The sequence below is a fragment of the Cyanistes caeruleus genome, chromosome 8, assembly GCF_971803275.1.
Source record: "Cyanistes caeruleus chromosome 8, bCyaCae1.hap1.1, whole genome shotgun sequence".
Taxonomy (NCBI): Eukaryota; Metazoa; Chordata; class Aves; order Passeriformes; family Paridae; genus Cyanistes; species Cyanistes caeruleus.
The window spans coordinates 30555834-30573293 of NC_141708.1; the positions used below are offsets into that span (position 1 = coordinate 30555834).

At 45.0% G+C, this 17460-nt stretch overlaps 1 protein-coding gene and 1 long non-coding RNA gene across 3 annotated transcripts in view; one reads left to right on the forward strand and one right to left on the reverse strand.

Moving 5' to 3' along the window:
- Positions 1–12716: 12716 nt before the first annotated feature.
- LOC147651963 (uncharacterized) lies at positions 12717–13888 on the reverse strand. Its single transcript, XR_015289812.1, has 2 exons — positions 13804–13888; positions 12717–13568 (listed from the first exon to the last, which is right to left on the reverse strand). It is a non-coding gene; the product is annotated as an uncharacterized LOC147651963 (long non-coding RNA).
- LOC111931429 (receptor expression-enhancing protein 3) overlaps positions 13564–17460 on the forward strand; it is a 44239-nt gene continuing 40342 nt past the window's right edge. Inside the window, exon 1 of one of the 2 annotated variants that reach the window (XM_086899821.1) lies at positions 13564–15060. In XM_086899821.1, coding sequence (XP_086755947.1) covers positions 14876–15060 — 185 coding nt within the window. In that variant the 5' untranslated portion in view covers positions 13564–14875. The remainder of the gene's footprint in view (positions 15061–17460) is intronic. The other variant, XM_086899823.1, reaches the window with a different exon arrangement.

The window sequence follows — 17460 nt, forward strand, 5'->3', positions numbered from 1 at the left end:
TTAAATACATTAACTGTTGGTCAGCAGTTTTGACTACAATCATCTTGGAATGAGAAAGGAAGGCATAGTGGGATCAGCTGGCTAAAGGCTAATTTGGGGTTGTACATAGGAACTGTCATCCTGCCTCACAGCAGAGGTTCCCCTGAGTATATCTCCCAGCTAATTGTGTTGTGCTGCCCTGAAAGGAGAAAAGGGACACCTGATAGCCCAGTGTCCTTTTCTGGCAGCCTTTTGAGTTGATGGATAATGTACAATGTAGTCTTTCAGCTCTTGGTGTTGATTATGCTCCTCTCAAGCTCTGTATATGGGTTTGGGCTTTGCATTTCAAGAAAGCTGGGTAAGACAAGAAATCAAAAGGACTAGAAAATATCTCATAAGGAATTCTTTATCTAATGGAAGTTTTGATAACTTAAATACTGGGTTTAGTTTTTGAAGTTGCTGCAAAGGAAATTAACACTTTTCCTTCCATACTTGGGGAGGCAGGATAAAAACAGCCGAATGCTCCTTGACTCAGGTTAACTTTGATACAAAGAAAAGCTTCCCAGTAGGATAATGAAGGACTAGCAAACGTAGTTAAGAAAAGGTGTGTAATTGCTATTGAAAGGTTTCAGGGACAGATAGGACAAGACATCTGTCCAAATGACACAGGGTGATCCCTGTTTCCTCATGCAGCAGAAAAACCTGGCATCCTTTCTGTTTCTAAGACATATTTTTTCCACCTGCTTTGGGCTGGTGGCAATGTTGAACAAACATTGTTTAGCTGGAGACTATGACATTCTACAAATAGATGATGAGCTGAACAACATTCTATGTGTTGCCAAAGAAGGTATATCTTCTTTTCATTTTAAGTAAAATCTATTAGCTGGTTCAAAAGGCAATCATTGTTCCCTGATAAAATGCAGCTGGTGTGCACATGAGCTTAGTCAGCAGACAATAAAATAACAAAAGCTTTCCATAGGGATCAGAAACATCAAAAGCAGAAAGTGTATTTAAAAACAATCTCCAACAGATTGCTAAAATTATTAAATGTGATGCATCACAAGTAGTGATGGAATATAGCTAAGATGATACTACCCAGGTAGGAAGACATAATATGGCTTTGGTGTCCATCTCTGTATACAGATTTGAAATCCCAGAGAGTGGATCACCAGATGCCAGATTATGTGTAGCTCATAATTTAAAATGGGTCTGCTGTCATGAGGGAGGTGTATATTTACTGAACCATTCAGGTGAAGCTTTTGAACAAGTTAATGGCTATAATGCCACTCTACTTGAGAACATAGGAGAAATAATTATATAAATCTCTCCACTGGACTGCCTTAGTGGGATGTACTGCTATGGTTACACTTATCTACAGAGTAATGTTTGAAGGGCCATATGTAACACATGTCAGACATTTCTGTCTCTAGTTTATCAATACAGAAGCAAGAAAGTGTCAGGTACAGCAGAGCAGCTTCATAAGAGCCTCTTGGCCTGAAAATGAGCTCCTCTGTTGCCTCAGCTTGCCCTTGTGGGGACCGCATTTTATATCCTCTCAACTCCAAATGGAAGCAATAAAGTAAGATGGATATACGACTGATGCCAGGAGAAAGTCTCAGATTGAGCTGTTCTAAACTTTCCCCTTCTGCTTTAGATCACATTTCCCTTAAGAAAAAAAATCCTAATTGGTTGCTTTTATGTTTCTGCTAAGAAGGAACTGGAGGCACTTAACCCTTTACAACCCATTAAAAATTGATAAAAGCAATCAGCAGTTGAATGGTAAATTTTTTCACAGCAAGGTGAATTTTCTTTAAAATAGTAAATAGAGTACCTTTTTAATATTTGTACTTGTAATATTAGCTGGATTATGTCTGAATTGACGGCTGCAGTCAAAACAGACTGGTGCTGGAGTGATGAAAACGCATTGGCTTTCTATTGATAGGAGACTCTGAAGCCTTTGTCCGTGCTCCTAAGGGTTATTCCTGGCTGGAATACCTGGAAACCCCAGACGGCGGTTCTCCTCCGGAACGTCGATCTAGGCTTGTTGCTGGCAGAAGCTGGGGGTCGGACAGGCCCCCAGGACACAGCCACGACAAAGTGGCACCCGAACAGCTCCTGGACTCTTCAGCTGAAGCCCAGGAAATCAGAGCATCATCCCGCAGAGCAGCCTCGGGACTGAAAGCGCTGTTTGGATTGTCACCCTGCTGAAGATACCCTCTGTGTTCTAACAGAGAGTATCTGACGAGGCAGTTCCAACACCCTCGCATTCACCACCTGGGAGAAGAAACCCCGAGGACTGGAATAAAAAGCCGACCACCCAGCCAGCAGTTTTATTTTGACCTGACCAGCTGAGTGTTGTGAGTTAACCCAGCTTTTTCTGCATGCTACTTTATTTCCGTTGGATCTTTTGGGTTTTTTGTGGTTTGTTATTTTTTTTCTTTTTTTTTCTTTTTTCTGCTGGGCTGAGACCTGGACTACCCAATATGGGGTTAAAACTACAAAAGTTTCAGTGATCCCACACGGAGAAAGACCTATATTCCCAAATTCTACAATTCCTATCTGCTAACAATTTCTCTTTCTCTAAAGGAAATCTCTCTAAGACTAACCTAAAAGCATTTGTTTATTGACTCTCTCAGCATTTTCCAAACTTTAACGGGGACACTATCTATCTCAACTCTTTCTGGGATAGTGTTGGGACCAAAATCTATGCCTGACAAGCTGACGGAGATTTTTCTGTTACACGTTTTATACCCCCGTTTCACATTGTTATAAATGCAACGGCAAAATAGGGTTAATATAAACAGCGATTTATTATAACACAATTTAATCATAAACGGGAGAAAAAAACCACAATAAAATAGATCAGCGCAGCGCTGGGTGGACCGTCCAGGGTTTTTATAGGGATTTTGTGTCCTGGGGCTAAACTCCGAGCAGTCACTGTTCCACAAGGAGTCTAGATGGTTGGTTGAATGGATTTCCTGGAACCGTCGACCTTAACCAATAGACAACTGGGCAGAGTCTTTTCTCATGTGAAAAGTTCTGATTGCCTCCTGATTGTATCTTTGGTTGGGCTCTCAGGGAGAAGTGTCCAGGTCCCGTGTGGAGCCGTTGGGCATCTCGGCTGGGCTCTCCTCATTGTCTAGCCTGATGGCCCTTGTTCTGCTCTTCCTCTCAGGCTGATAAGCGTCACCTAGAGTCGTTATCACCTGAATAAGTAGTTACTGCTGGGTTTGGACACTTTAGTGCACACTATATTTTTATGTGTTTTATACTGTTATAAATACAGTTATATACTTATTCCCTCCCTCATGAATTTTTCCAAAGTTACATTTACCATAACATTGTAACTAAAACTGTAGAAAAAACCTCTCTTTCCAACCCCCATCGCTCTGATGTAGACTTGCTCCTCCCATATACAATTGCAAATGACCCTGACTCTGACTCGGACCTAAAGCTTGCGAAACCGGCTTTTCCACGTCGATCCCCTTCCACTGTCTGTCTCCCTGCTCCCTCCGGGGTCAGTGTCAGCCTCCCCTCCCCTCCAGGCACACTCCTCAGTGCCAGCCCCCACCCCGCTTCCCGGAGCAGAGAGCAGGGGATCCGCCCCGCTCCCTCTGGGAGCCGCCCCCTCCTCCCCCGCCTCGCTTCCTGGGGCAGGGAGTGTAGGACCCGCTTCACACCCACCCAAACCCCTTCCCCTGGCACTACCCACCATATGCAACTCTGACCCTTACGACCCCCGCTGTGTACCCTGCTTTCCAACACCCCACCGCAGCCTGTCCCTATCCCTACTCCGCGCTGCCGTGTACTCCGAGCCCCTCCATTCCCCCGTGTCTCCCGGAGCACCCCCCACAACAGGCCGCTGCCCTGCCACTCCTGGCTGCGCCACAGTGGGAGTGGGATGGGGTGCCACTGAGGTCCCGACGCGCCCGTGGCTACCCCCGTCCCTCCCACAGCTACCCCTGTCCCCCCCGCAACGACCCCCGCCCCTCCCGTGCCTCCCCCCACCCCTCCCACGGCTTTTCCCCTCTGCTGCGGTTTCTCCCCCACCTGCAGCTTTCCCTCACGCCGCTTCTTCCCACCACCCAATGCAGCTTCTGCCGCTGTTCCCTCCCAAAACCCCATACCTGGCACCCCTGAGACCTTCGCCTGCTATTCAGCAAGCATCACTGGGACTGCCACACTGCCACACCTTCCTTGTGGCTGGACCGGGTCCCGCCGGCCCCCTGCCGCTTCGCTCCAGGCACCCTTGGAGCCCTCAAAGACACATCGCATAGATGCACGCCCTGCATTCGCTACTGAGAATGACAGCGATACCAACACAACTGACTTTGATTCAGATGCAAATGGCACCTGGATAATAAACAAATTCAAGCCACTCAGGCAGGGAAATGGGAATTAGCCTAAAACATATCTGCCTTTCCAGTAACTTATAAAAAAGGCAGGAATGGTGCTACAGAGTGCAGTGGCAACCTGTTACTAACAAAGAACTGAGACCTTCGCAAAATAGCCAAAGAACATGGACAAGGAACACATCTTTTTAGAAATTGTCTTGAAGCCATTTTGTCAGTGCATATCTCAGTACCACACAATGTCAAAAATATTGCTCAATGCCTCCTTTCCCCTGCTGAATATATGCTATGAGAAAGGCATTGGAAAAGGCAATTAAAAACATTATCTGACAAATATTCTAAAGATGCAAACAGGCAAAATTTTACTGTTGAACAACTAGCAAGAGAAAATCACTTAAAAAAACCCTCAGAACAAGCTAACACTTTACCTGAGGAAACACTGCAAGACATGGCTATTGCAGCAAAAACATCATTGCTCCTCACTCCAGATGACTCTGTACCAACACTACATTTTGCTAATATCAAACAAGGGGTAGATGGGAGTTTTATTGAATTTGTGGATAAAGAATGCCTTGGAAAAACAAACAGAGAGTAGAGAGGCACAAAAAGAACTTTTGAGTAAATAGCTGTAAAGAATGCTAATGAACAATGTAAAACTATTCTGAGGGCTTTACCCTTGGACACAGAACCTACCATTGAATGAATGGTAGAAAGCTGTACACACAATTGCCCAGGCGGTTGCAAAAGGCATCATTGAAGGCATTTCTGGAGCATTAGCAGCGGTAACTTCCAGAGATAATGCTTGCTGTTTCAATTGTGGGGAATTTTGACACTTTATAAAGGACTGCCCAGAGAGGTCACCCACTCAAGACCCCCTCGCTGGCTACCAAAGGCCCCAGAGATCGCAGTGATACCAGCAGCATTCGGGAAACTCCCAGCGCAGTGCGGTAAGGCCTCGCGTGCAGACAACAAACCAAAAGCCATCCCACTCTGTCCCAACTGTGAGATTCACGTTAGCCAGGACCAGGAAGGTGGGAAGCATCACACAGCATCATCCCGGGGGATCCCAAGCCACATGAGGAGGATCTAACACAAGGAGAGGTACTGATGGGAACCTGGCTCCAGCTGGTAACTGCACTATCCGTGGACTTTACCGATGAAAGTGTTTACTGTGTTCCCACAGGAAAGCATGGACCAAAAGATGGTCCTTGGGACATCCTAATTACAGGTGACACTTTCCATGGTCCAAAGGAAATTTTTGTTCTTCCAGAAGTACAAACAGTGTATCCTGCACAGGAAATCTTTGTCCAGCTGTGCTGCATGGACACACCCTTTTACCTTTCACAGGGAACCCCGATTGCACAAGCTTTTCTACTCCCACCAAACCGCAAGGAAAGGCTTCCCCTCAGCCCCACAATAAAGTGGGCACAGACTGTGGGCCCAAATAAGCCTGCCACCGAGTGTGACTTATTCTGCAAGGGAGAGAAGATCTACTGACTAGGGATGCTGTACACAGGCGCAGATGTGACCATCATCTCCCGCTTGGAGCGGCCAGCAAACTGGGAACTGCAGCCTGTGACAGGCATGATTTCAGGGATTGGTTGAGCCACAGCGTCTATGCACAGCAAGTGGAATGTCATTGTCAAAGGACCTGAAGGCAAGCTGGCAACCATCCAGCCATTCGTGGTAAGGGCCCCCATCACCCTATGGGGTAGGGACCTTCTATCCCAGTGGGGAGCTTCCTTACGCATTCACAGCTGGAATTGCTGACTGGGGCCACTGAGGACTGTACGCTGTCATCTACCCCTTGGCTCACCTGGAAACGTGAGGACCCGGTCCGGGTCAAGCAGTGGCCCCTCTCAAAGGTGAAATTGCACACATTACAAGACTTAGTTGAAGAGCAGCTTGCCAAAGGCCACATAATCGAGACCACTAGCCCCTGGAACTCCCCAGTCTTTGTGCTGAAAAAGCCTGGAAAGGACAGGTGGAGACTTTTACATGATCTTCACAAGATCAATGACATCATTGAGGACATGGGTCCCCTCCAGCCTGGCCTGCCCTCACCATCGATGCTGTCTCGGGACTCGAGTCTTGCCATCATAGACATCAAAGACTGTTTCTTCAGCATCCTGCTGCACCCTCAAGATGCCCCCCACTTTGCCTTCTCCGTTCCCTCTCTTAACAGAGAGGTTCCACTCAAAGGATATCATTGGCTTTATCTTCCACAAGGAATGAAGAACAGCTCAACTATCTGCCAGTGGTACATCACTCACATTCTATCCCCTGTCCAGAAACTATCCCCAGGTGTAGTTATCCACCACTATATGGATGATATCTTAGTCTGTGCATCAGAAAAGACTTACTTGGCAAAAGCAGTTAAAAAGACCATTGAGACCATAGAAAAGGCTGGATTCGAAATCCTTGAAGACAAAGTGCGGTACACCAGCCCATGGACTTATCTTGGACTCCAAACTCATGAAAAGACCACTGTACCCCAGCAGCTTGCCATCCGAGATGATCCAAAGACCCTGAGGGAGTTGCACAGTTTATGTGGGTCCATCAGCTGGATCCATCCCCTGATAGGAATTACAACAGAAGACCTCGCCCTCCTGTTCTATCTTCTCTGTGGCAGCGGAGACCTGAACTCTCCACCTGCCCTCACACCAGAAGCCTGAGATACCATCACCAAAATCCAAGAAGTCCTGTCTTCACACCAAACCCATTGCTTCAAGCCCAGCCTACCTTTCCAGTTTGTCATTCTGGGAAAGGCCCCCCTTTTCCATGGACTGATTTTCCAATGGGACCCTCAATTCATAGATCCTCTGGTGATACTTGAATGGATCTTTACAAACAACCAGCCTACAAAAACAATTACCACCTTCCAGGAAATCATGGCACATCTAATTAAAAAAGCCAGGACTCACCTCCACTCCTTTGCAGGGTATGAGTCACCTCCACTGACTACTGGAGACCTAGAGCATTTGCTCCAGACCAGTGAAAAAGTCCAGTTCGCCCTAGATAGGCTATACAGGGCAAATTTCCATCCACGCACCAAAACATAGACTTTTTAATGCAGCCTTTAATCTGACCCCAAAATTAGTCCAAAGCAGGACACCTCTCAAAGCTCTAACTGTTTTTACAGATGGCTCAAGGTCATCCTACAAGTCTGTAATGACCTGGAAGGACCCCAAGACTCAAAAGTGGGAATCTGATGTCCAAATAGTGGAAGGATCCCCACAGGTAGCCTAGTTAGCAGCTGTTGCCAGAGCCTTTGAGAAATTCAAAGACGAACCCCTTAATTTGGTCACAGATTCAGCTTACGTTGCTAGTAAGCTATGAGAGCAGAACACGCTTTTCTCAAAGATGTTTCCAATCCAAAATTACACCAATTGATCTCTGCATTAACTAGCTTAATATCCCACAGAAAGCAACCTTATCATATCATGCGTGTGAGGTCACACACTGAACATCACAGAAGGGAACAGGAAAGCAGATGCACTGGCCATGCCAGTAGAAACTGCTAATGCCCCTGACATCTTTTCTCAGGCAAAGTTGCCACATGCATTTTATCATCAAAATGTACTTGCCCTCATAAGAATGTTCAAGCTCTCAAAAGATCAAGCAAAAGTTATTATTGCAATGTGCCCAAACTGCCAGAATTACCAGTTCCATCTATGGATACTGGGGTCAATCCCCAAGGCCTGAACAGCTGTCAATTGTGGCAGACTGATGTGACTCATTTTCCATCTTTTGGAAGGTCTAAATATGTGCATGTGTCAGTTGACACGTTTTCTGGAGCAGTGTTTGCATCAGCTCACACAGGAGAAAGTGCCACTCACACCATCAATTATTTTCTTCTTGCATTTGCTACTCTGGGAGTTCCAAAAGACATCAAAACAGACAATGGACCTGCCTATACCTCTCATAGGTTGAAAGAGTTCTTCAGTGAGTGGGGGAATAAAACACAGTACAGGCATAACTGCAAATCCCATAGGGCAATCCATTGTAGAAAGGACTCATCAAACCCTCAAAAGAGTCCTCCATCAACAATAGAGAGAAGCAGAAATTACATCCCCTGTTGAGAGACTTTGTAAAGTCTTCTAAGTGATTAATTTCCTAAATTGTACAGCATCTGAGCCTGACCCTCCAATCCTTCATCATTTCTCAAATTCAGCCCAAGCTAAGCTCACTGAGAAGCCACCAGTCCTAGTACAAGACCCAGAGACACATCAGGTTTCTGGGCCTTTCCAACTGATTACCTGGGGAAGAGGCTATGCCTGTGTTTCATTACCATTGGGCCCTAGATGGTTCCCAGGAAAAAACATAAAACCATATCTAGGCAAATGCAAACATTGCCCCCATGGACAGTAACAAGAATTCTCTAGAGTCAAATACAAGACCTCCACAAAACCAGACCCGCTCTGCATGGAGATGAAGGTGTTGCCAAGCATCCACAAACCAGAGAGAAGACCATCCTGTCACATGACAGCAGACAAAACAGAGAACTGAACAAGATGCTGCTGCATCACTGAAGCCATAGGCCAGATGCAGTCTAGCCATAAACTGCTCCCTGGTTTATATATTGCTACCCCTTTATCCCAAAAAACCCTCATGTCCCCCTTTCTCAACCCTTGCCAGAACCTTCCTAAACCCCACACTTACCTCCCTCATCCTCAGCTTCTAGTAAATAGAAAAAGGGGAACAGGGAAAAAGGATGAGGGAGAAAACCCTAAACCTCCCTCCTCTCACAAAAAAAATAAAAGAAAATATAATGGTAACAAATTTTGCTATCAGAAGCCCCATCCCTGTCCAAAGATGAAAATTACCTTCTTGGTCAATGGGGACTAACGGGATGGGTGTCATCTTTAGTTAAGGGAATTTTGTGGATTTTTATTGTAATTATTATTGTACTAGCTATGTTTTCAGGCCTTCTCCATTGCTTCAAAAGTGCTATAGGAGATGCCTTTTTACTAAATACAGAGACAGGAGTTGTGGAGGAGGCCCAGTTTTCTGACAGGCATCCTCCCTGGAGATCTGTTCCCTAAGATAAGATAAAACCGTCTAGTCCTGGTGACTGTGCTGTGGCTGTGGACCCCTTCCTGCCTCAGGACACATGTTATCTCCCTGTTTACTATTGGTCATCTTATCCCCATCTCAGACCATTGGTCCCCTTCCCAATTCTCCCCTTCCCCATAAAAACCCCAGCTTTTGCCCAGATCAGTGGTTAGATCATCACTGGCCCCCTTCGCTGAAGCCTGCATTAAAGACTTTCTGTGGAATGCCACATGGTCTTCCTATCTCTTGTCAGCGTCAGCTGGGGTAACTCCTGAAGGGACCTGGCTGGGCTGAACTGAGCTGATCACAGAGCAGAAATCACCTTCTAAAAGAGCTGGTCACCAAAGGCCTCTGCCTGTGCTCCTAAGGGTTACTACCCCTGGCTGGAGACTGCCTGGAAACCCCGGATGGTGGCTCTCCCCCGGGACGTCTATCTGGGCTTGTTGCTGGCAGAAGCTGGGTCAGACAGGCCCCCAGGACCCAGCCACGACAGGACTGTTCTGAATTGCTGTCAGTGTTCTGTCTCAGCCTTATCTGCTTTTCCTGACCTACAACTCACAGAATTAACAGTGCTAGACATCATTCTTTCACAGTCTTGAAAAAACAGTCTCTGGGCCTGCTTGTTGGGGGTTAGGTTTTTTTTTTGTTTTTTTTTTTTTTAGTTCTGGCTTGCCCGTGGAATTTTTGCCCATTAGTTGCGGGACAACCTAACTGTGGGTACTTAGTGGGTGCTTGAGAAAAGACAAAGAGCTCGGCTGGGCCCGGGGGAGGGAAGGGGGCAGGAAAAAAGGAGGGCGGGGACAGTTTGGCAGGCTTTTCTTCAGCTTCGGAGAAGGACACTTTGGGGCGTGGAGCTGTTGCGGTGGGGAGAAGGGAATTTCGCCATCACCCAGACGGTGCTGCTGCTTCTTCTCCTTCTTCCCTCTTGGTTGAGGTCCTGCTGGGACATGTGGCAGTGCCAGCCACCGCCGTGGAGCTGTTGATACACCTCATCCACCGGCCCAGGATCTCAGCTCATCCCTGCTGATACACCTCAGCCACCAGCCCAGGATCTCAGCTCATCCCTGCTGATACACCTCAGCCACCGGCCCAGGATCTCAGCTCATCCCTGCTGATACACCTCAGCCACCAGCCCAGAATCTCAGCTCATCCCTGCCGTTCCAGCCGGCTGTTCCTCAGAGCCCTGCAGGAGCACCGGGACTGCCCGCCCGAGGGGTTTGTGAAACAAAGCCTCTCCTCCATCCCTTCCCGTCTCAGCTGAGAAAGCTGTCACGGGGCCCCTGGTTCTGCTTTCTTGCTAATGCTGTAATTATTGTTGTTTGTTTGCCTGGTTATACTGGTAAAGAACTGTTATTCCTATCCCCAGATCTCTGCCTGAGAGCCCCTTGATTTCAGAATTATAATAATTCGGAGGGAGGGGGTCTACATTCTTTCATTCTAAGGGAGGCTCCTGCCTTCCCTAGCAGACACCTGTCTTCTAAAACTGAGATACTGCTGTATTTGCTAACTCCTCTGCTTGCAAGGATTCCCCTCAGTGACACAGTGCAGACATCCTACAACTCCAGCTAGATGCGTTTTTAATTCCAAATACTGTTTTGCTTAAAATTCAATACTAACTGGAATTGTCAGGGCCCTGAAAGTCAAGAAACTGATGTCAAGAAATGCCTTAAACCATGAATTTTACATCACGTTGCAGTTTTTTCAGTTTTCAGGTTTTTCAGGTTTTTCATTTGCAGGTATATCTGTAAATATGAGGGCAAGAAATTATTCAAAACCAAAGGTTTTTACTTATTCATATTGAAGCAAGAGTTTTGAAAGGAATGTCAGACTGTAATAAAACTGAGAGTAATGGTTAAGCCTGCCAAATGAAAAAAAAAGGCAGAAACATTATTTTGGAATTTTGTTTTTTCATTATGTTGAGTGCTTTACGTTCCTAATTTGGAATGTTAACAAATTTCACACAAACATTTCTGAAAGAAATAAACTTTTGGCCTCTTAGAATTCTGTCTCTATACTGGAATAAAAAAAACCTTAATACACAGCTGTATTAGACACCAACTGGCTTTGCCATGTTCCTCAGCAAGATGCTGTGCTGGGAGGCTGAAATACGTGTGACCAAGGAGTGGCATGTCCAGAATTCCATGCAAAAGCTTTAGCTGCTTTGATTTTCTAAAACATCCATAGCATTGCCCAACACTCACTATCAAATTAAATCCCGTTAAGGCAGAAGGGCTTTTTATCTAGAGATCAGAGCCTACCTTTGCTGTTGCTTCACGCATAGGAAAGGTAGATGAAGAATTAAATACTTGAAGGTAGTATAAACCATAAATTTCAACCACATTAATTAATAATCAGTTATGGTAATAATATCAGCTTAGAGTAGCCTAAGAAATAGTCATCTTCATGCATACTGTATTGCTATTTTAACAAATTAACTGGCAGCATCTTTGTTCTGATCCCAAAATTAGAAATGTATGTGGTATGATTCAGGACTGAAAGAAACCTCTATTTTTTTTCAAATTATTCATCTAGGATAGATGAATATAAAACAGTGAAGCTAAGAAAAACCTGTCCCTGTGATTAACCTATGTGTATTTTTAACATATGTAATGCAAATGGTACTGTCTTTAGGGAGCATATCCTTGTAATTCAGGGAACTAAATCCCTTTGTCACAGGGTCTAACTTGTGTCTTCCTAAATGTTGCTCATTTGCTGATTGCACAGTTGCAATGTAATTAAAATGTTTGTTTATCTGCAAAAGAGGTGAAAGCTAAACATTGATGTTCATATACATACATTGTATTATATCACAGAAGTTAGGCGGCCTTTACAAATTATTTTTCAGACACTCTTAAAAACTATTTCAAGCAACTTTTAACTATATTAAGTGGCTTTTGCAAGGGGTGTTAAAAATATCCTGTAATGATATATCTGTAAGTTTCTCCCTTACACAGAAATCTATAGACATATGAGTAAGACACACCACGTTTGAGTAAGTGCATGGCATGGATTTAATTGCTGTGCTGCTGCCTGTGTTTCTGCCATGCAGGAGAACGGATTAGCATTATGTGTGAACTGGAATACAGGGAAGTTCATGGGACATCCCTGTGCGTGTCTGCTGAGAGCCCAGCAACCACCAGCCAGCTTGTTGCACTGAATTAAGTCTGAAAACATTCTATGAAATAAATCGTAGTCTTCTGAGCAAGATAAATTACTCTTAGGAGCCATCTGCCTTTACCCTTTAAAAAAAAAGTCTCTTTAAATGTAAATTTAGCTTTCCACCAGAGACTGTATTGCCATGGTAACAAACACAAGAAAAATAAATGTCTCTTAGAGGAAAACCACATTTTATTTTGTATAAACATTTTCCATAAAAAATAAATTATGCAGCTACAGAATTATTGTATACACAATCTCAGACAGTAAAGAGTATCAGTCTTTTCCTGGAATGGATCTCTGAACTAGTACCAAACATAATTGCCTGCAGTAAAGAAATGTATACTTAATTTCATATGCTGTGAACTAGAGCTCTCATCTTTCAGTTTGCTCTAAATTGACTGGAATGCTACAAACTTCAGCAGAGCATCAGGCAGGCAGCAGCAGTTTACAGAACTGGAGCCTAAAATGTAATCTCTGCCAGGTAATTTATCTTACAAATGCTTTCCTGTGTGAATTTTCTCTGCACAGTCTACCACTGGAGAGGTTTGTTATTCAAAGAGCACAGAAGAAGTGGTTTGGATTTTTCCTTCATTGAATCAAAGGAAGAATGCTTTCAGGTTAGGCCTGTTTCAAAAATAAGATTGATGAGTGGTGTACTTTAAATTGTTCACAAATTCCTCTCTACCTCTTCATGCATCAGTAACTCCCTACAAAGGTCAGTGTGAGGAGACACCCAAGATGGGCAATATCATTGTTTGCAAGAATTTCTGAATGGCTAAAAATAATTTATTTTTACATTGTCTACTTTCTCATTTCAGGTTTCAAATTCCACAGTATACAACTATAACAACAGTTTTCAAACATTGTAATTGTTGAAATGTTCCACAATTGTTTATTTACTCTCTCTCTTTCCCTCCTTTTGGCCTTTTGACTGTGTGTGGTGTGTTTGAAGGCTCCAAGGGAGTGAAGATGTCCATGGCTGAGTTTCAGTGGTGGGAGGAGGTGAGGAATTCTGGTGCTTGCCTGTGGAACAGAAACCATCCTGAACTTACTTGGCACCTCTCATCTGAATAAAACAGTAGTTTACACAGATTAAACTCTTTCTTCTTTCTGTATGGCAGGCAGGGAAATTATAATCCCCACCTGAAGATATGTTAAAGAATCAATTTCTCCTAGAGATTGACACTGACTTTGACATGTCATTTACTGTGAGAGGCAGCAGGAATGGTGCTGTAATTGTAATCTGCTCTTTCCCTACCTTAGCTGCTGAGTGGCATGTTCAGTAGCATCAACATCTATCACTTTGGATATTGCTCTGTTACACATCTTGAAATTCGAAGAGCAAAATGGAATGTTTTCTGAGATGTCTTGGGCAGAACTTCATACAAAGTAGACTTTTGAGAAAAGATAAAGCAATCAGTTTCAGCAAAATACATCCTTTTATGTGTGTAAACAGTTCTGCAGGAAGTGTAAAACTAATATGCAGAGATGGATTAACTAAGGTATTAGGGAGCAGTCAGCTTCTCCTGCATATCTCAACCTGCCAGACCATGACCGTGGCAAGAGTACCCAGACTGGGTTACACTGTGGATTGTCTTGTGTGCTGTAGGGCCTTGGGCAGCACCTGGTAAAAGATGTGTAGGGAAAGAAACAAAAGTAATAAGGCAGACAGCCACTAACTAAGATATGTGTATCTTCCTGGTCATCTGCAGTTTTGGATTAACTACATGTAGCAGTCCGTGTGGCTCACCTAAGGATGTGACCTTAAACAGTCTTCGGGTCTGAGTGCTTGTCAGCAAGTATAGAGGAGAAGCACCTTCTCACAGTGCTTCAGAGGGGTGCAGAATACCAGGGAATGGGCTGACCCCGCACTGCTTCGAAGGCAGGGCTCCAGCCGGTGTCCCTGGGTGATGCACAGCACCCATATCTAACCCCTCCGGCACACGAACTGTTCAGCATGCTCCAGGGCAGCAGGCCAACCTGAGGTGACTTCACCGTATGACACGGATGTTTTCGCTTACCAAACATCCTACAGAATTGCGAGCACATGGGGAGCTCAGGGCAAAGACTAAGGCAAGGGGTGAACATCCTACCCCTTTTATTGATAGAGTTGGTAGCTGTGTTTCAAATAGAGGAGGTAAGAAGAGGAGAAAGGTGTCGCACTACAGTCTTAACGACTTCTATCAGTTCCTTTCTCTTCCTCTACAAAGGCTATCTCAGTATGGGGTCTAGGATCCACGCCACTGCTGCTTAGACAGGTCCTGGGTGAAAAGGCAAGAGTAGGCACCTTCCCCGGGCCTACGCGTCCCGATCTCTCTCACGTCCCGCCTATGTCTCCACAGAGGCCCGCCCCGCTACCGCCCCCCTGGGCGCGGCCCCACGGCGCAGGCGCGCAGTCCCCGAGCCAATGGAGAAGGGGTGGGGCAGGTCTGCGGCCATTGCGGTCTTGCCAGTTGAGGGGACGGGCCGTTGCTACTGTCGTGATGGTGTCCTGGATGATCTCCCGAGCAGTCGTGTGAGTGCCAGGCTGGGGCTGCGGGAGGCGGCTTGTTTCCCGGGGCAGGAGTGGTCTCGATGAGCGGCGGGCGGGGGGCGGCTTTTCTCGTTTCCCCAGTCTCCTGAGCCGGGTGCTCTGCGCTGCCTTTAGGGGTCTGTGTGCCTCAAAGAGTCCTTGTGCTCCCAAAATCTTCCGCAAGACCTGCACCGGGTTTATGGTTACTCCGTGGGTCTTCTGCTCTAAGTGCATGTTTCCCGGGACTGCGGAGCCGGCCAACTCTCGCTGCTTTGTGCCTGTCACGCACAAATTGCAGCCGTTGCTTGTAAACGCAAAGTAACCTATATAAAATCTGGTAACTTTTCCTTTTTAACTTGTAGCAGAGTTGAGAGGACTAGAAGAACGCTTGCGAGTGTGAGATGGCGGTCTGGGATGAGTATAGGTTATCAGCTGAAGAGGTAGATTGGCAGTGTTGTTGTGTTGTTATGGACTTCATAAAATTGAGCTTATGAAAGCCAAAGAGGCAAACTTTCTTAGGCGAGAAGCATCGTGTTATGTGTTGTGTAAGTTCTGTTTGAGAAAGAGTAAACTGCAGTGCGACCTGTGTCTTTTTATAGGCATTGTACTGTTCCTTCCTGAAACTGATGAGTTATTGTGCTTATTTGAATAAGCATTGATTTAATATGAATTCCTCATAAAGGCTGAGTAATATTTGGGCAGCAGAGTCTTCCTTATGCTCCTTGCTGGATAGCACTGTGACTCTGGGGTCTCCAGTGATTATTGGGTCGTTTGAGCTGCGATTTGCTATGTGTGAGTTTTTGCCAGGCAAATTAAGTGAATCTGCTCAGAAAGCAGTCCAACAAACATCCGAATTAGCATAAAGTATGTAGCAGGAGTGTGTGATCCAGAGCAGGGCGTAATAGGATTTTCCTGTTTTGTTGGTGACAGATACCCCCTTAAGCTGTCTGGTGTAATTTCATCTGAAAACTTTGTCAGGAAGCTTTCTCATACCGGCACGTATATTCTCCTGCTGCAGCCCAACCACTTAGATAGGTAGCCGTCCTTGCCTCTCTTTCAGCCCTTCCTGAGACTTGTCACATAATTGCAACTTGCAAAGTAGAACATCGCATTCCAGAGTTGGCAAAGGACGACAGAGGGTTGGAAGTCTGGGAGGAATTGCTATTGGTGCACTTCGTTAGTGTGGTCTTCCGATGGGCTATACACAGTGCTCTAGGCAAGAGGCTATAGGCTCTTGCTTTCTGTACATCAGTTGGAGATGCTCAACCTGTTTCTGCTTTGTTACATAAGAGCACCAGAGAATTCTTATTTTAACTACTTAGACTGTGATGGTTTCGAGGGAATTGGCAGCAATGCTGAGCACCTGAATTTCTGATGACTAAATTCTTGTGTAGTTAGTTGTGGTTTTTCCCCCTGAATTCCTAAGGGTTGTATTTGCATAAGTTAAAGTCCTCTGTGAGCCTAACCCAATTGCACAGGGAATGAAGAGAACAGCTACTGTTCTTCACAGATTTATTGCAGAAGGCAATAAAGGATAATGTACTGTGCAGTTCTGTGTAGTTTGGTTTCTTTATTGCCACTGGTCACCCATTTGTGTGCCCTAATTATTTTTGCTAAAAAGGGATTCCTAAATATTATTTATAAAACTTTTCCACCTTCTTGTGTCCTTGTTTCCTAGATGTGGGATTTAAGTAGTTTGCCAGTATTCAATTTCTCAGGAAGGTGTAAGTGTTCAATGAGAACTTGGACAGCTGTAACATTATTGTTTAACTTTGGTAATAAAGCAAAATTCATGTGGAAACAGAAGGTGACAGGTAGCATGGAAACAGATGTGGTCATGGAAACATGAGAGGTCTTAATTTCAATGGTTTTGAGAATGTCCTTCTTGTTCTGTTTTCTCAGTGTCTGTTATCTTCCTTTTTTGATCTGTTTTCCTTCCTGGTCTCTTTTCAGATATACCTATTTTAGTGACTTTGGGTCTCTGAATTGTACGTTTGGAGGTTGGAAGGTGTATACTATCTTTCTCTTAGAAGCTCTAAGAACCAGATGTAGCATTTTTATTCTTATGTGGTGACTTCCTGATGCAATGTCCTTAGCAAGCCCGGCCCTGTTCTGTGTGTGCAGCCATCAAGAATACCTATCATCTTGACTGGTGATGGAAAGGAGCGGCAGTTTTTCTGTCGGTGGCAGAGTTCTCCACTCCTGACTGACCTCCTATGTTTCAGGGACAGAAGAGTAGCAAAATAGTAATTTGTAGGTGTGTCACAGTGCCCTCTGCTGACTTCTGACGTGGTGGACTTGTCCTGACAACTGTGTCCTGAGCAAATTGCCTTCTGATTCAACTTGAGACTTTGCAATTTGCAATTCACTAACCCCACTAAAATAATTTGGTTAACTATTTAA